Source organism: Capsicum annuum, chromosome 10 (assembly GCF_002878395.1).
Source record: "Capsicum annuum cultivar UCD-10X-F1 chromosome 10, UCD10Xv1.1, whole genome shotgun sequence".
In the NCBI taxonomy this organism is placed as follows: Eukaryota; Viridiplantae; Streptophyta; class Magnoliopsida; order Solanales; family Solanaceae; genus Capsicum; species Capsicum annuum.
In genome coordinates this window covers 40870173-40890490 of record NC_061120.1, presented here as the reverse complement: position 1 = coordinate 40890490, position 20318 = coordinate 40870173, and the positions used below count along the sequence as shown (strand labels likewise).

The 20318-nt window shown below is 38.6% G+C and overlaps 1 protein-coding gene across 1 annotated transcript; it reads right to left on the bottom strand.

Annotated features, from left to right (window-relative positions):
• Positions 1–17904: 17904 nt before the first annotated feature.
• Positions 17905–18748, bottom strand: LOC124887717. The gene is made up of 2 exons (XM_047397629.1): positions 18394–18748; positions 17905–18167 (listed from the first exon to the last, which is right to left on the bottom strand). The coding sequence occupies exons 1-2, from the start codon at positions 18746–18748 to the stop codon at positions 17905–17907; spliced, it is 618 nt and encodes a 205-aa protein (XP_047253585.1).
• Positions 18749–20318: the final 1570 nt, after the last annotated feature.

Genomic DNA, 20318 nt, shown 5'->3' with positions numbered 1-20318 from the left:
GCTTGTCCACCTATTTGAGGGTAGAAAGTCGTTCTAAGTTCACGTTAGTCCCTAAACCTTTTGGAAATGACTGCCAAAAGTAATATGAGAACTGAGTACCTCGATCAAACTGGATAGAAATAGGCATACCATGCTACTTGACGATTTCTTAAATAAACAACTTTGCATAGTCCTCAGCAGAATAATTAGTCCTTGCTAGCAAGAAGTGAGCATATTTAGTCATCCTATCCTCAATGAGCCAAATGGAATAAAATAAATGGTGAGACCGCGAAAGACCAATAACAAAGTCTATATTATTCACTTCCTATTTCCACACCGGTAACTCAATCACTTGAGATATGCCACCCGACCTCAAATGCTCAACCTTCACTTGCTAACAAAACATACACTTGGCCACAAAATTGGCCACATACCTCTTCATGTTATTCCACCAATAGGCCTCTTTCAAATAATAGTACATCTTTGTCAAACTAGGATGAACTGTGTACCTCGACTCATGAGCCTCAACCAAGATACTCTCTCACAAACCATCAACATCGGCAATACATAATCTACCTTAGTACCTCAAGATACCTTCACCACTAATCTCAAAATCCAGGACTTTTTGTTGGCCCACCTCAACCTTGATCTATATCAAGACAGGATCCAAAACCTACTTCTCTTTTACCTTAGCACAAAAACATTATTTCACCATATCTTGAATAGACACCCATCTATCTTCTAAATCTAAAGACGAACTTTAAGGTTAGCCAAAAGTGAATATCCTATATCAATCCATACTTCTTCTCATCCATATGAGATAGACTCCCTATAGATAACCTGCTAAGAGCATTAACAATCACATTAGCTTTACCTAGATAATAATGGAGACTTATGTCGTAGTCCTTGAGCAACTCAAGCCATGTCTTTTGCCAGAGATTCAACTCCTTCTGGGTGAACATATACTGCAAACTCTTGTGGTATGACAAGATGTCAGATAAGCTTCATACAAATAATGACGCCAGAACTTTAGAGTGAAAACCATAGCTAACAACTCCAAATCATAAGTTGAATAGTTTTTCTTATGCACTTCAACTGCCAAGAATCATATGCTACTACCTTGCAAACACACAACTTAATCCCATATGGGATGCATCACAATAAATAACAAAACCATCAGTACCCTCGAGCAGGGTCAAAACAGAAGCAGAAGTCAGTTTACCCTTCAGCTTCTCAAAGCTACCCTCACAAGTATCGGACTAAAGAAACTTTACCTTTTTCTAAGTCAACTTCATCAACGGAGTAGAAATCGACAAGAAACTCTGGCACCCTTGGGTGCAAGAGCTGATAAAGTAGCAACAAGGACCTTATTATCCCTAGAATCAACCTTACCCATGGGATAATTTCTCTGCATATGCCCTAGTTGACCATAATTAAAATATCAATTTCTCTCCTCATCATTAAAACCATGATGCAACTAACTATAAAATCGATATAGAGGATAGGATGGAGCTGACTAGTTGTAACTGGCCGTAGATTGGGAACCCAGTGCCCTAGGACCATTACTAAACTGAAAATAAAGATCATTAAATGATTTTGGGTAAGGGGCACTAGCCGCCAAATAGGACCCAAAATTTCCCTATTTCTTCTTAGACCATATTCACTATCCTTACCACTCTGCTGCTGACTACTGAAACTTCTTACTCTACCTCTCTCATATCTCTACCTACTTCTTCTTTTCCACATCAACTTATTGCACATACACCATAAGTCTATAGATATTCATGTCCTTATTCAACAAGAAGGGTTTGCTCTGTAAAATCAAAACATGGGATAACCTGGAAAAAATTCCTCATTCAAGCCCTGATGCTAGACAGTAACACAAGAGCATATCGTGACCACTAATGGAACTCCAAGGCATACTCTTTCATAGTTTTTTTGCCTTAATTCAAATTTATGAATTCCTCATCTTCTGCCTCTCTAAAATCTTGAGAAATGAAGCGATCAAGCAAAGTACTCAAAAAGTCATCCCACAAGGCTGACTTAGCATCATCACCCCTAAGTTTCTCCTATTCTTCATACCATCAATATGTTATACCTTTAAACTGATAAGCAGCGAATTCCACGCCTTCTACATCAGTAGCATATATAACCCAAAAGATCTTATCCATCTAACAAACCTTGAGGATCCTCCACAACCTTAGTATAAGTGAAAATAGGAAGATTCAACCTCATAAACTAGCCGATTCTAGTACACTCAAAAGAACTCACAACACACCAACAAGACCTGACTGACATGACTGAGATATCACCACTAAGTCAACATATGAATGGAATGATGAAACTCATAATTGGTAATATCTCTTTGATATGATTGAGCATGATCGTCACTACTTGGAGAAGGATCAATAGAGATCGGCAAAACTCCACGGAGGCAATGAGAAGCAGCGACCCTAGACTAAGTTTGTACCCTAAGGTTAGGACTAGTTCCATCCATGTTGTCCTCAGGAGGGACATATGAGTTTCCATGACTATCAGATCTTTTTGGAGGCATGATCTAAAAGGCAAACAAATAGGGATTACAGTAGATTCAAGACCTTAGATTCTATAGCCCAAAAATAGAATGACAAGAAAAAAAAACATTCCTAAATGTCTCATAGCCTCTCCCTTATAAGTATGGGATAAAAGAAACTCTACTTGACACAGATTTAAGAACACCCAATTGAACATGAACCTAGGTCTGATACCATCTTTTTCATGACCCAAACTAGAGCTTGGATATGATCCTAAGTCCACCAAGGACTGGGGACCACCCCCTTTGCCTGACCATACAGAACACACATAACCACATGACAATAGAAGAGTTTTGAACATATAACAAGATAGAGTAAATAGTGACTCAAGAGTCTATGAATGTCAATAACCAAAGCCCATCCACAGTAATCAATAATACCTCTATTCCATAAAAACAACCTACGTTTGTACATGCCCTCGATAATGACAATGATAATGTTAATGTGAAGTCTTTAATTCTAATTCATAGAAGGAAATCAGTGAAATGATTGTCTTCCAGAGAATGAAAGCATACTACTTCACCATAAATAATCAATGAACTGATTCGACCCACCGAACACTGCACAGGAAAAGTAGAATTGACTATGGATCCTATATCGTGTGGTGATACAACATCTGAAGACAGTTAGTGGGTTGAGAACTAGCATGTAACTCATGGGTAAGGGGTAAAATAATGTCATGATCAACAATTTAAAATATGTCAAAGTCCAATGCACATAACTATATGCATATACATATTTATCACATTTTGGGAGAGAGAACAAAGCTTAGCATGAACTTTAAGACCTTAGCTTGGGTTGTGTAGCTTGACTGTCATAAACCATCCCACGGGATATATGGGTCTAGTGTCTCCCCCTGGTTAGACCTCGATGCATATTTTCCACATGAACTGAAGATATCATTGATGGTCAGGGAATCCTTGTACCCTACACAAACCATGGTACAAATAAATATATATATATAGTATAACTTAAGAACACGACCATCTAGACCAGCCCTCACATCGACAAATAAGTTTCCAGTATCTGTCCTTCGGACTCATACCTTTGCGGCTAGCTATGACAACCCCCATTAAGCCCAGTTACAATATTTAGCACATAGCCCGTCCATTAGTTCAAGAAGTCTTTAATTAAGGAATCATCAAGTGGTATCATCATACCGACTATAACTTGCAAGCATATGGCATTAAGCCATCACTTTGGGGAATTCTTGTACCCTAAACTCCATTATTAAAATCAACTTGGGTGATTACTTGAACCCTACAAGGTTTTCAAGATCATTATTATCCACTTAGGGATATCCTTTTACCTCACAAGGTTTTCAAAGCCATCCTTAACAATTTTTCCATTTATGTCAAGCATTAGTTTTAAAGAAATAAGTCAATCTAATTGATAAATCACATTCCAAAACTTGTTATGCAAGTGGGTTGGGCTTCTTACCAATTTCAATAAAAAATCAAATTATTTGGGGAATCATTGTACCCCTAATTACATTGTTCACAAGTTAGGGGAATCCTTGTAACCCTAAATTCATTCACCATTCCTATGCACCCCAATGAATGTACAAACCAACAATTCAATGCATAATAAATCAATAGTAATCATGGGAAAAATATTCAAACAATTTATATCCAAAACCCTCAACCTATCATTCAAAACCCAATATCAAAACCATGTGAATAATAAACCAATATCATTCCATTGAGAAAATAAAAGTGTAGAGAGAGAGATACATGCCTTAATTACCAAGGAATCTGAAGAAGAAACCACCCTTAGATCCCTAGATGACCACTTCTCTTAAAACCCTAACATTGTCTTGAAATAGGAATTTGAGAGAGTAAAGAGAGTATTTGACATGCTAAAGTGTTGAAGATAACACCTCTTTGGTGCTTTATAGACGTAGGCTCTAAGTGACTAAGGAGGGAAATTACCAAGATGCCCTTAAAAAAAGCTGAGAATTTTACCAGCCAGTCATTACGAGTCACCCTATGACTCATAATGGCTGGCTAAGAGTCATTATGCTGACTCATAGTCTAGACAATGTCCTAAGGCACCCAAACTGTCAACCATACGAGTCCACTATATGACTCTTCAAGTGAACAAATGACTAATAGGGCTCGAGTCACAACCCAGACAAAAGTATTTGGGGTACACACTGGTCACCCTATGATTTGGACACCACGACTCGCAATGAGTCTTTACATCTCATAACCCTTAGTCGTAGTCACAACAAAAAGATCTGGCTAGCACATTGATCTAACTATGATTGGGTCTTTAAGACCCATAGTGACATGCTATGACTCATAGTAATAGTCGTAGTCAGGGTACCGAGTTAAAAGAGTCAGAAATTTTTAGGAACCAAAATCCGAGGTGTTACATTTTCCCACTTAGGATCATTCATTCTCAAAAGTTGAGCCAAGACATTTATTAGCATGATTTAACACATAACACAACTACACTTACCTTTAAAAAAGACAAAAAAATAAGAATGATAAGAAATACACATATCTTAAGAATAATTATCCATAACAGGAAATAAGAATGGGTATTTGGACTTCATGTCCTCTTTTGCTTCCCAAGTAGCTTCTTCAACCATATGGTTCCGTCATAAAACCTTCACTAAAGCCATATCCTTTATTTGTAATTAATAGACTTGATGGTCCAAAATCTTAATCGAGACTTCTTCATAAGATAAGGAATTCAAAATACCCACACTTTCCAAAAGAACTACCAAGGAATGATCACCCACACACTTCTTCAACATTGAGACATGGAAGACCTAATGAATAGAACCCAAACAAGAAGAAAAATCTAATTCATAAGCCACATTACCCACTCTTCTCAAAACCAAATACGAACCCACATAACAAGGACTGAATTTCTCCTTCTTTCCAAACTGCATCACTCATTTCATGGAAGACACCTTCAAGAATACTAAATCACCCACATCAAACTCTAACTCTCTTTGCCTCACATCTATATAAGACTTTTGGATACTTTAGGTAGTTTTAAGCCTTTCCCTTATTACTTTCACCTTCTCCAAGGCCTAATGAACCAAGTTAGGACCAAATAACCCAGCCTCACTATTCTCAAACCACCTAATAAAAGAATGAAACCTCCTACCATACAAGGTCTCGAAAGGAGCGAACCGGATACTAGTGTGATAGCTATTATAATAAGCAAACTCAATGATAGGAAAATAGTCAATCCAACTACCACCAAAGTCAATCACACACGTCCTTAGCATATCTTCCAAAGTATGTATAGTCCTCTCTACTTGTACATCTATCTGAGGGTGGAAAGCAATGCTAAGGTTCACCTTTGTCCCCAAACCTTTCTGAAATGAGTGCCAAAACTGAGATGAGAATGGAGTACCTCGATCAGATAGGATAGAAATAGGCTCACCATGCTACTTGATGATTTCCTGAATGAACAACTTTGCATAGTCCTCAGCAGAATAATTAGTCCTCACAGGCAAGAAATGAGTAGACTTAGTCATCCTATCGACAACTAGCCAAATAGAAACAAACTGATGGCGACACCACAGAAGAATAATAACAAAGTCCATATTAATCACTTCCTATTTCCACACCAGCAACTCAATCACCTTGAGATATGCCACCTAATCTCAAATGCTCAACCTTCACTTGCCGATAAAACACTACACTTAGCTTTACAAATTTGGACATATTTTTCTTTCTGTTATTCCACCAGTAGACCTCTTTCAAATTATGGTACATCTTTGTGGAGCTAGGATGAATTGTATACCTCGACTTATGAGCCTCAACCAAGATTCTTTATCACAACCCATCAATATCAAGAACACACAATCTATCTTGGTGCCTTAAGATACCATAACCACCAATCTCAATAGCCAAGACTTTTTGTTAGCCTACATTATCCTAGTCTGCATCAAGATATAATCCAAAACCTATTTCTCTTTTACCTCAGCCCAAAGAGATAATTTTACAACTCTTAAATAGATACCTCTCCATCTTCAAAATCCATAAAATGAACTCCAAGGTTAACCAAATGATGAATATCCTTCACCAATCTATTCTTCTTCTCATCTACATTAGATAGACTCCCCATACATAACCTGCTAAGAGCATCAGCAACCATATTAGCTTTACCTGGATAATAAAGGAGACTCATGTCGTAGTTCTTGAGCAACTCAAGTCATCTTCTTTGCCTGAGATTTAACTCCTTTTGGGTGAACACATACTGCAAACTCTTATGGCTTAAGAAGATGTCCACATAAACTCCATACAAATAATGATGCCAGATATTTAAAGTGAAAACTACAACTATGAACTCCAAATCATGAGTCAAATAGTTTTTCTCATGCACCTTCAACTGCCTAGAATCATATGCCACCACATTGCCATGCTGCATCAACACACAACCTAGTCCCACACGGGATGAATCATAATAAGTCAAAATAGGAGCAGAAGTCATCTTACCTTTCAGCTTCTCAAAGCTACCCTCACAAGCATCAGACTACGGGAACTTTACCTTTTTCTAAGTAAACTTCATCAATGAAGTATAAGAAACTCTCAATAAACCTCCTATAATAACCGGCTAAACTAAAAAAGTTCCAAATATCAATTGGAGTCATGGGTCAAGTCCACTTCTTAATCACTACAACGTTCTATGGAACTGCCATGATTCCCTCACTAGAAACAACAAGACCCAGAAAAGCAATAACTTTCAACAAAAATTTATGCTTCAAAAACTTGGCATACAAGTGCCGATCCTTAAGGGTTTGTAATACTATGCAGAGGTGATCGGCATAATCTGCTTCACTCTTCGAAATTACCAAAATATCATTAATAAATATAATGACGAACAAATCCAAAAACTAACAGACTGCCTGATTCATTAAATCCATAAATGCCATCGAAGCATTAGTCAAATTCAAGGTCATCACCAAAAACTCTAAATGACCATATTGGGTACGAAAAGCAGTCATAGGGATATCTGTCTCCCAAATCTTCAACTAATGATAACTTGATCGTAGGTCAATCTTAGAAAAGTACTTAGCACCCTGAAGCAATTCAAACAGGTCATCAATCCTAGGAAGAGGATACTTATTCTTCACAGTCACCTTATTCAACTATCGATAATCTATACATATTTGAAAGGACCCATCCTTCTTACGCACAAAGAGATATGGAGCACCCCATGAAGAAATATTAGGGCAGATAAAATCCTTACCAAAGAGATTTTTCAACTACTCCTTAAGCTCTCTCAATTTAGCTAGATCCATTTTATAGGGAGAGAAAGAGACAAGATGAGTGTCAGGGAGAAGACTAATCCTAAAATCAATTTCCCTATTGGGAGGGACACCAAGAAGATCATCGGGGAAGAACTCAGGAAATTCATTAACCACATAAATGGATTATAACGATGAACTCTCCGAGTTAGAATCTTTAACCCAGACCAAATGATAAAGACACCCCTTGGAAATAAACTTTCGGGCTCTAAGATAAGGTATGAACCTTTTCTTAGGCACCAGGGAACTCCCATCCTACTTAATAACTATCTTATTAGGGAATTTGAAAATGACCTTGTGGGTTCGACAGTCTAAGGAGGTATAGCAAGAATGGAGTCAATACATCCCTAAGATAACATCAAAATCTACTATATCCAACTCTATCAGATCTACTAATGTTTCCCCACCACAGACAGATACCGCACAACCCCTATAGACTCTTCTAGCCACAATAGAGTCACCCACTGGGGTAGATACAAAAAAAGGGTCAGAAATATGCTTGGGATCAAAACCAAAATGAACGGCCATATATGGGGTCACATAAAAAAAAGTAGACCTCGGGTCAAGTAAATAGTACACATCATAGGAAAAAAGGTGTAACGTACCGGTGGTGACATCAGGAGATGCCTCAAACTCCTGGCGAGTAATACATCTGAATTACACTTATCTTATAAAAGTGTAACCGGTCATTGTCAAATATAGAACCCAATAAAGGTTGGGGTCGAACCCTGCAGGGAATACTTGTGCAATTAAGTAAGTTGATTCTTAATGGACTGTTGATCTAAGGCTCCAGAGTAAAAAGGGGGTTGTAATGTGTTAATATTATTCTTTCATTCTTGTATCATACCGAGATCCAGCTAATGAGAGTTAATGCAAGTATAAGTTCAATAAGAATGAGTTAACTAGAGTTATGCTCACCAAGATGATCAAACAGTTAGGGCTGTGAATTTATGTTAATTTCTAACTTATAATTTCAATTGTAAGAAGTATTAAATTCTAAGAATTTGCCACTTATTTCTCATCCTAATGGGTATTTAACCCTTTACTTCTTTCAAACTTAAAGGATCCATGTATTATTCAATAGAATTTTCATGAGAGTTGATCCCGTTAGGGCATTAACCCTTAACCCAAAGGGTAAATATATGGATTTCATGTGAATCATCTCTTTTCCCAACATCCACTTTTTTGTTCAAACAAGTGGTGTTCGTGGGCTCACTTCTCAAGTTTGCAACCAAGAGATGTCATTATAATGAAGAGAGATTCATGCAATTTAGATAGGTATTAGAAATTAGATAAATTCACAACCCTAAATAGCTCTCTACATTATGGCTCCCATAACCTTAGTTATGGGAGCTTATCCACTCATCTCTTTATCAAAAATCAAAAACATATTGATATTCATAAATAACTTTAATAGAGTACTTACAAAAGTTACAATATTGTTCTTCCCAATCTACAATGGAGAAATATAGAAATAATAGTCAAATCTCCAGATCTAGCTACAAAATCTCAAAGAAGAATGTTACAATGCTCTCAATAAAGGAAAAAGTATGGTACTACTGTCAAAAGTATCGAAATAAAACCTAATACTTAGTATTTTTATGATTCTAAGACTGGGGTTTTAAAATTTAAACTAGGAATTGCCATATCATGCTCAATGGGTTGGGCGATGATTCATTGCTGAGGCGACTGTTCATCGCTGAGGCAATGGTCCATCGTCTAGACTACCTCTTAAGCTCCAGCGATACCATGTTCTATTTCTTGACAACAAGGTGGTTGACGGTTCATTGCAGGGTCAACGGTCCATCGACTGTACCATCATAGGACTACCAGTGATACTGCATTCTACTTTTTAGCGATGGTTTAGGTTGTTGGTTCATCATAGGGTCGACGGTCCATCACCTGGACCGTCATGGTTAGTCTAGTGGCACTGCCTTCTACTTTTGGGTGACAGTTTAGGTCGACGATTTGTCACAAGGTTGATGGTCCGTCGCCTAAGCCGTCGTTGGTCATTTTTCTTTAGTAATAATCTTTTTTTGTCCAGATTTTCCAAGTTATTCTTCATGCTCAATTTTTGTCCTGAAAGCACTAAAGTCCAATGTTAAATACAACAGTAGTTGCTTGAAAACACAAAATTATCCTAAGAAAAGGCCTAAAATATTCCATTAAAAGATGAAACATCAACACCCTCAACTTAAGGCAATTGTTTATCCTTAAGAAACTCAACACCAAGATGCATACCTAGACAACATCATGACGGGAATTTCACAGTCAACTAACACCATCATACCACTATTCAACTACCCATTCGACTATGTGATCTCAACACAAATGGATCTACTACTAGCATTTACTACTAATTGGAATATTCACAGCCACAGATACAGTACCTCAAGGAAATAAGTAGACCAGGTATAACTCAATATACCCTCACAATCAAAGAAGTCCACCTCACATTTTACAATCAAAATGTGGACGAGACTAAGACTCACTCTCAGAAAAGAAGTTACAAACATAGTACACACCCATAAGCTTGCCCTTATCATCTAATGTTCTATCATGATTGACTCACCAAGATCGAGCAGAACTTGCTAAGGGTTGTAATGAGGTTTTTGGCTCGATGAAGGTTGATCATTTAGACAAGTAACTTAAAGAAACTTCACTCTTTTTACCCTTTTGGTAGTTACTCACCAAGATTATAGATCTTTTCTTTCATTCATAACCTTTATTATCTATCCGTGCCCTTGCCATAACCCTTTTTTTAAAGAACACCAGCATCAGCCACCCTCAACTTAAGTTGATGCAGTCAGTTGAGGTGTACAATATCTACTTAGACATCTAACTAGACCTGGGTCGGATGCTACTTTTTAAACCAACTTCAACTCGCCCTCCTAGGCTGCTAATAATCCAACAGTAGCTACCGTCAACTTAGGCGATTTTGCCTAAGTTAAAGTGCATAAGTTTCAAAATTGGACTAGGTCCAAAGCTAAGTGTTAACACCTTCTAGAGAGTGAATCAAACTTATACGAACAGAACAAACACTAATAAGGCTCAACTGGGTCTACAAAGAAACAAAATAGTTTTGGTGGGTCATTATTTTGGCTAAGTGGACTAACAAAACAAGGAGGCCTACTATCCTATCTTATTGGGTCACACACTCGATAATATCTAATGAATTAGGCAAGTTCTATGTGTAATATTTATGCAAGAACTGCGCAAATACTCACACATACAGGCACTAAGTTAATTCCTATCCTACTAACTCTTGGTAATCATATCACATAGTTATGCTTTGTCTCACTTTACATTTAAATACCAGTTGTAGAACCATAAATAGTTGCACAACACTTTACCACATGGTAAGAATAATTAATTATACAAAAATTTAAGATACTTTGCCACAATAACTTATCATCCATATATATACAATGATGCCAATAGAATAAAAAAAATTACTTACATTAATAATTACTTGATAATATTTACATCACATGAAAATAAAAATGCAAACTAAACATGCCGGTTCTCCTAGATAAATAAGGAGGAAAAGAACATCGGCAACAAAAACCCCCATGGTACAAGTATCACCCCTTAAAAGAATAATGCAATGTCCTCAATGTATTCAAAGTAAGAACAAAGGAAGGAAAATATTTGTAGAGCCTCTTAGTCAGATGAGGCATCAGTCAAATTGTTCGAGGCTACTTTGGCCTTATCTTCTGCCATATTGACCCCAATAGTGGTAGGGGTCCTTACATCAATATCCTCCAAAATTGGAGGGACCTCACAGTGAATAGGGTTAGAAATTGGCCTCCAAGTTGGGACCAAACTGGTGGAAACACCAGCAGCTTCATCCTGTAGTCTCTTCCTCCACTTTTTTTCTGATCTCTTAAGTGATTTCTGTACATCATATTCCTCTCTCTCTCTCTTCCAGCATCATTGCTGCAAGTTTCCTTTTCTTGGCTGCTTTATTTACAACTTTCTATATTTTTTCATCTGTCTCTACTACTTTTTTACCCTTGTCATTTATTGGTCTCCTCATTAGGTCTACAAGACCTTCATCCTTATCACCTGCAAGCTGGGTTGGATTAAACATAGACTGTTGTGGCTGCCATTTTAGCTGTGCTATATCTGCCTGAGCCTGTCTAAACTCCATCATAAACTTAGCAAAATCCAGAATAGATATGGCATCCAGCTTCTTATTGATTTACTTCTCCATATCATTCATTCTTAGCTGAATGTTCCTAAAAGGACGTACTATTTCCTCTATAATTCTTTCAATAAAGAGTTTGAAATTTGCCCCCCATATAGCTAACTAGTTTTCAAATCATTTCTGGGATCGAACTGCCTTTGCAAAGTTCTCCTGGTTCATCCTATAATTAGAATATTGGGGTAGGACTAAAGCAAATCTGAAGTCCCACCCATAAGCATCAAAGCTAAACCTGTAGATCTGGTAGGAGGCACATACGTAGTAAGAGGTAATGGCATACCTAAAGGAACCTCTGATGACTCAGGAACTGGTGTCGACTGAGTTTGATGGGTTGGAGGTCGATTAACTCTCATATCAAGCCTTGAAGCATCCCTTATCTTTTCAATATCCTGTTTGTGCATTGTCCGGACCTCATTATCAATTCTAATGATCAAAGGGACATTTGCTTACCTGCACAAATTTGTGATAAGACATAGAAAAGACATTGCAGTTGTAGTTCTGTTAGCACGAGTAAATAATTCATCAGTGATAAATGGCTGAAATCCACTATCAATCCTTCAATCAATGCAGCAAAAATCATAGCTCTATTGATTTCTAAGCGGTCATCACCCCCTGTTGGCATTAGCCTCAGTCTCACAATTTGTCACCAAAACTTATCTCTAAAGCTTAGGGATGACTTAGATATCCTTTCATGGGGGTTGTGCAACCAAGAAGGCTCACTTTCTTCTATAAATATTTTGGCCAGCCAAGGCCTTTGGTTACTCACCGTGAACAATCGATGCTCCAAATCTAGTGTTCCACCTAGTATCTGATATTCAGGCCCGAACAAGAACCTATTCAACGTACGCTCTGAGATATCAATGTCGATTTCCCGCACAGGAACTGTGGCAAGATTGTTCATGTCACTCAATGATACACCTGTGGGACAGTCCTTCTCCAACAAAGCCAAGTAGTTGGCAAAAAACTCACATACCAAATTCGATTGATAGGTTCCAAGTGGCCTACTCATCCATGCCAACTCATATTGATTGAATCAGCGCTCAAGTTTTGGATACTCATGCAGAGTTGTAGTCACAATTTGATATTCCTCGAAAATAGGTCTCTTGACTTCCAACCTAACTATTTTCTCGAGCCTCCTATAGAAATGCTTTCGAGCGCCTTCAACCTATCATCCGATAGCCTTCCACAGTTGTGGGTCCTTGAGCCAAACTATGTTCGGGTCCTCCTATTCTGAAACCTCTATTTGGATGGGGTTAGATGTTTTAAACCATTCCTCAATTGGGCTCGAGCTACTGCTGCTTCTGTTGTCACCCTCCTCTTCAGACTGAGAGGATGAAGAAATCACCTGGCGTCTTTGCCAAGTGTTGTGTGCCAGTGCGTTTGAACCCTGTGATGGATCTGGCCTTGTACTTTGGCCCCTACCCCTACCTCTGGTTAGTGGTAATTTATTTGCCATATCACTTGAAAGGAAAACATTTACCAGTTTACAAACTCAAACCAGAAACAAAAAAAAATTTGGCCAGTGACGGGTAAGGCAACGGTTCGTCGGGTCTGCGACAGTCCGTCGACCCCAACCGTCGGGTCAATTCTAGTCACTTTATTTCTGGGAACTCTGTGATAGGTTGTCAGGTGTCAGATGATCCGTCGCACAAGCCGTCGCCTACAATTTTCAAATTCAGGCCTCATTTTGGCATTTTGTCGAACACCTTGTGTACACTTTATTTAAACACAATTTTCATGGCATTTTCATCAATAATACATCACCACGTTTGCCATTTTTGGTCCATGGGCTACTCAGACTTCACCCAGGACAGTGTTTGTCAGGTTTTGACTTACTTCAGACCCACACAGAATCAATTAAGATAAAAGAGAATTACTTCAACATTAAAGCCTTCACATACTTTCTTTATTCTTAAAGTTGAAACCAATAGAGAGTGATGAAGAGATCATACCTTGGTGATGTAGTATGTGGTCACTACTCTGACTTGCAAACTAAACACAGAACAACAAATAGACCCTTGTTTTGTGAGAGATTTATTTTGCTTGTGATGGGACAAATAAGAATAAGAGAATGGAGTTAAAATGGAAAAGGGAAGAGGAGAAGTTTTAGAAGGACATAAAAAAGCTCAGATACATTGAAAGCATGGAAACTAAATAGTCTCAGGAACTTGAACAGTTTGGACGTTACTTAACTACTTTAAATTATCCATTTAAAACTTCTTGGGTCGGATAAGAATGAAATATTTAACAATTTAAATTGATCCAACCCGGACCATTAAACTAGGGTTAAGTGCAACGATTCATGCGATGGTCCGTCGCAAGTGCGACGGTTTTTCAGATAAGTTGTCGCCCCTTTCCAGTGACCTACCTTGCAACTCATTGGTGACCGTTAGGCTAATGATCCATCAAGCTTGCGACGGTTCGTAGGTCAACCCATCGCTACTTTCCTAGAAATGTTTCTAGTATTTGATGCAACGGTTCCCAACGACAGTCCATTGGTTAATCCGTCGATCCCCTCAAACTCATTCAGCTTCTATTTTTCTACACTGTTATACTTACACACTTACACGAACCCTTCATCTTGAACAAAACAACAACATAACTTAAACTAATGCTTTACAACAACACACTGTGGGTTGCCACCCACTAGCGCCTAATTTATCATCGCGGCATGACTTAGTTATCTCAATTACTTCGACTTTATTGAGATAGATGGTAGCGATACTTTTTATTGAGTCCATTGGACCGATATACAACTTCATCCGCTGCCCATTAACCTTGAAGACACTACCATCTTTATTTTTAAGTTCCACTACTCCAGACGAGTAGACTTGATTAACTTTAAATGGGCCAGACCATTTGGATTTGAGCTTACCTAGAAAAAGCTTGAGCCTTGAGTTGAAGAGGAGCACCAGGTCACCTTTATGAAAATCCTGCTTTTCAATTCTACGGTCATGGTACTTCTTTATTCTTTCCTTGTATAGATTAGCTCTTTCATAAGCTCCGAGAGGGAACTCATCCATTTCATTCTGCTACCCCAGTCTCATATACGGTGCCTCATTCCAGTTTAGATTAATCTGCCTTAGTGCCCACAACGCTTTATGCCCCAGCTCAATCGGCAAATAACACACCTTGCTATAAACCAATTGGTATGATAACATGCCAATAGGTGTCTTGAAAGCTATTCTATATGTCCATAAGGCATCGTCCAGCTTCCTAGACCAATCTTTCCTGCAAGCATTTACCGTCTTGGCAAGGATAGCCATGATTTCCGAATTTGAGATTTCCACCTACCCACTGGTCTATGGGTGGTATGGGGTAGCCACTTTATGCTGCTTGACTCCATATTTTGCCAATGCAGCTCTGAATATCTGCAAAAGTGTGATCTTCCATAGTCTATGATGGTACGTGGTACCCCAAAGAGAGAGAAGATATTTATCTTTAAGAATGCAACAACCCACTTTCCTTTATTATCCGCCAGAGTCATTGCCTCAACCCATTTTGATACGTACTCAGCAATAACTAATATGTACTTCATCCTAAATGAGCTCACGAAGGGCCCCATGAAGTCAAGCCCCATAATCAAATAATTCTACCTCCACTATTTTAGATATTGGTATCTCATGATGATTTGAGATGGACTCTTGCCTTTGAAATTGGTCACATCTTTTCACTAGCTCATAGGCATCTTTGAATAAGGAGGTCCAACAGTAGCCTCTTTGAAGCACTTTTCTTGTAGTTCGATCATCTGTATGGTGACCTCTAAATGGGGAAGCATGAATTGCTTCCAGTATACTCAATATATCTACTTCTAGGACGCACCGCCTGATAATGCCATCTGCACACCACCAAAATAGATACGACTAATCCCAAAAATAATGTGACACATCATGGAGAAACTTATTCCTTGGAAGAAAGGAAAGATTCTCCGGCATTACTTCACTTACCACATAGTTCGTGAAGTCAGCATACCAGGATACTTTTTCAAGCACTGCAGCCAATATTTTATCATTTGGAAAGGAATCATCAATCTCTAGCTCATCCTTAACTGTCTGCTTGCCTTCAAGTCTAGATAAGTAATCTGCTACCTGGTACTCACATCCCTTTCGATCCTTGACTTCAAAGTCAAATTCCTGAAGTAGCAATACCCACCATATTAGCCTTGGTTTAGCATCCTTCTTCACCATTAAGTACCTTAAGGCAGAGTGGTCGTTGTACACCACTACCTTGGTACCTAACAAATATGCCCAAAACTTCTCAAAAGCTTACACCACTGCTAGAAGTTCCTTTTCAATCATAAAATAATTCTTTTAAGACCCATTTAGGGCCTTGCTTACATAATAGATCAGATGGAACAACTTCTTTTTCTGTTGGCCAAGAACAGCTCCCAGTGCCACTCTACTGGCATCACACATAATCTCGAACAACTTCGTCGAATCAGCAACAACAATAATTGGAGCCCCCTCTAGTTTCAGCTTAAGGCATTCAAAAACCTTTCTGCAGTCATCATCAAAAGTGAACTTGACCTCCTTCTCCAAAATTTTGCAATGTAGGTTTACAATCTTTGACAAGTCCTTTATGAATCTATGATAGAACCCCACATAACCGAGAAAGCTACATACCCTTTTGACTGAGATTGAGGAAGGTAGTTTCTCAATTACTTCAACCTTTGCCTTATCTACCTCAATGCCTTTGTGACCGAAAATAATGCCCTCCTTCACCATGAAGTGGCATTTTTCCTAGTTAAGGACAAGGTTGAACTCTTCACACCACTGCAACGCCCGACTAAGATTCAGTGAGCAGATCTCAAAAGAATCACCGTTCACCAAGAAGTCATCCACAAATACCTCCAAGGTGTCTTCAACCATATCAAAAAATATCGACATCATGCACCGCTGAAAAGTGGTGGGTGTGTTACACAAACCGAAAGGTATCCGCTTAAAAGTAAACTTACCATATGGGCACATGAATGTTGTATTTTCCTAATCTTCAGTAGCAATAGAAATCTGGTTGTAACCAGAGTACCCATCTAAGAAATAGTACCAACCTCTTCCCGCTAGCCGATCAAGCATCTGATCCATGAAAGGCATTGGGAAGTGGTCCTTCATTATCCACGAGTTGTGTTTTATATAATCCATACACACCCTCCACGTACTAATAGGACCGAATGGGATTAACTCATTCTTCTCATTAGCCACAACTGTCGTGCCCCCTTTCTTGGGCACACACACTGAACGGGACTCACCCACTTACTATCTAAAATAGGGTATACCAGCCCTACATCTAGCCACTTAATGATTTCTTTCTTCACTACCTATTACATAGGTGGGTTTAGACGATGCTGGTGATTAATAGTCAGAATATAATCCTCCTCAAGATGAATCTTATGTGTATATATACCAAGAGGGATGCCGAATGATATCTATAATCGTCCAACCAATAGCCCTTTTATATCTCTTAAGAATAGAGATAAGGGCTTCTACCTATTGCTCATCTAGATCAGCTGCAATAATAACAGGTAGTGTATTCCCACTACCCAGGAACACATAGCTCAAATTTCCAGGCAATTCTTTTAGCTCCAAGGTAGGTGGCTCTTCTATAGAAGGCTTCACAGGTGGACCCGGATGATTTTTCTAGTCCAAATCCAACATATTAGGTATATATGAATAAGATCCCATACCCATTAAAGTACACACAGTCTCCTCATAATCTTCGATATCGTCATGATCAAAATTCATCAATACAATGGCGAAAGTCTCCACAACAAATTTTTCTTCTAGTGGCACTTCCTGCTCCTCCTCATAATAGGCATCCACAAAAGAGAATACACTCATATATTTATGCTATTTCATGGACTGGCATACATTGAATTAAACCACCTCATCATTCAGCCTGAATAGTAGCTCATGCGTCCTCAAATCAATAAGTACACTCCCGATTCTGAGGAAAGATCGACCTAAGATTATGGGCACTTCGAAATCCTCCTCACAATTGAGGATAACAAAATCTACTGGAAATGTGACACTGGCCACCTTCACTAATACGTCATAAAGAATCTCCACGGGCCGCTTTACAGACCTATCTGCCATAACTAGTCTTATGTTTGTGGGAGTAGGCTCCCCAAACCCAATTTCTTATACACAGTAAGTGGCATTAAGTTTATACTAGCTCCCAAATCACATAGAACTTTTGCAAAATCAAGAGGCCCAATAGTGCAAGGGATGGTAAATGCTCCCGGGTTTGCCTTCTTCTACAGCAAAGCCCTTGTGGAAATAGCACTATAATGATAGAGATTGTCCACTATCTCATAGATAACCGTCCATTTCTTTGTGACAAGGTCTTTCATGAACTTTGCATACCGGACATTTGTTCCAATGCCTGCACTAGTGGAAAATTGATCGTCAACTTCTTAAGCATGGCCATAAATTTCCTAAACTTTGCATCATTGGCCTTTTTCTTCAACTGATGGGGAAATAGAGAAGGTGATTTTAGGAGAGTGGTAACCACCACTTCAACCTCCTTTCTCTTTCTCTTCTCCAACTCATCAACCTGCTGATAGTTGGATGGTGTATCATAAATAATCTCATCCAGTTTCTCAGACTCCACTGGATGATCAATTTCTACTTCTTCAATATCAAATGGCACAATATCAACCACAGTCTTTCCTATAAGAGGGCTTGCCAATACCTTACCACTCCTATTAGTAACCCTCATACACGAACCATCCTTCCTTAGATTCTGAACTGTGTCACTTGGTAAAGTGCCACTATTCCTCTAATTGAATATGCAGACAGTTGGTTCATCTTTTGCTCCAATTATTTTATCAAAGTAGAGTGTGAATTAACCAATTGATTCATAGAAGATAAATCACTTTTCAACTCAGCCACCCTAATATTTGTTGCTTTCAATTTCTTTAATAACTTAGCCATCATGTCTCCCATGGACATCTTCCCTGAACTAGTCGTTGCAGCCTTATGGTTTCTAGGAGGAAAATACAACCAACTCCTATCATTTTTATTCTTCTAATTTCCTTGGTCACGATCCTTATAGCTAAATTTGTCATAATAGTTTCGACCTTGGTTTCCTTGGCCACCGCCTCGAAAACCCCCCTGATTGTTCAAGTAATTAGCTTCCTCCTCAGAATCAGAGTCATCTCTTCCCTATGATGCTACAGCTTTAACCTTTTCTGTCTTTCCCAATAATAAGTGCTTAGTAAGAAGATCCATCTGCTTCTTCATGTGATCCATGTCTTGGTCACATTTTTCTTCTCTTTGACTCTGATCTGTAGTCATGCTAATAGATACAGTAGATCTTGCTACCTCAGACTTCTTGGTATTCTAATCTCTACTTTGTTTTGTTATTCGATCAAGTATTTTAGCTACTTCTATAAAAGTGAGATCCATGAATGCCCCACCTACAGCATTATGCACTACTAGATTCGTCACATAGTTCAAGTCCCGATACAAGATTTCCATTAAGTGGACATTAGTCATCTAATGATTTAGAAACTGTATAAGCTTCTTCTTGAGCCTCTCCCAAGTCTCATGGAGAGCCTCAGTTGGAAGCTGTCTGAAGCTGCTAATCTCATCTCTTAATTGTGCCCTCTTGGACAGCGGAAAGAACCTTTCTAGAAAAGTATCTTTCTATTGCCTCCAGTTGGTAATAGAGTTAGGAGTTAGCCCATTTAACCATAAAGCTGTCTCCCCAGACAGAGACAAAGGAAACAGCCACAATCGAATTGCATTTTTCCCAACTTTTGGGTTGTTAAATGATTTGCATGTCTAGATGAAATTAACTAAATACATATTTGGGTCATCACCCGTAAGTCCACCAAACAACCCTTTGAGATTTAATAACTGGATCATAGTGCTCGTGATATTGAACTTGGCTTTGGGTGCTAAGGGTGGAGGAATAATAGCCCCTGTTACACCAGCTCCATCCAAATCATCAACATCATCTACTAGAATAAATTGGACGGCCTGGCGTTGATTTCTGTTGACATTCTTATTTACCGTTGTAGGTGCATTTTCTACGCGCCTTAGGTTGACCGAATTTAATAAATTATCATCACCCAGATCATCATCATCAGGGTTTAGTTCCCTGGCTGCATTGTTTGTATTCTGCTGGTTCACTTGTGCAACTGCCAAGGCAGCTAGTCTAGCTTCTTCCTACTGAGCAGCTACTCTCTCTAGGTCCTATTGACAATCCATTCTGCTAATAAGTTGAGGTTATGAATGAATAGGTAATAATGGTTCACCTGATATCCGTGTACTTGGCATACAAA

Coding starts and splice junctions, on each gene's coding strand:
- LOC124887717 (XM_047397629.1), bottom strand. CDS start 18,748: ATGAGGGTTACTAATAGGAGTGGTAAGGTATTGGCAAGCCCTCTTATA. Junction 18,168..18,393: donor GGCATTGGAACAAATGTCCG/GTATGCAAAGTT, acceptor ACTGTGTATAAG/AAATTGGGTTTGGGGAGCCT.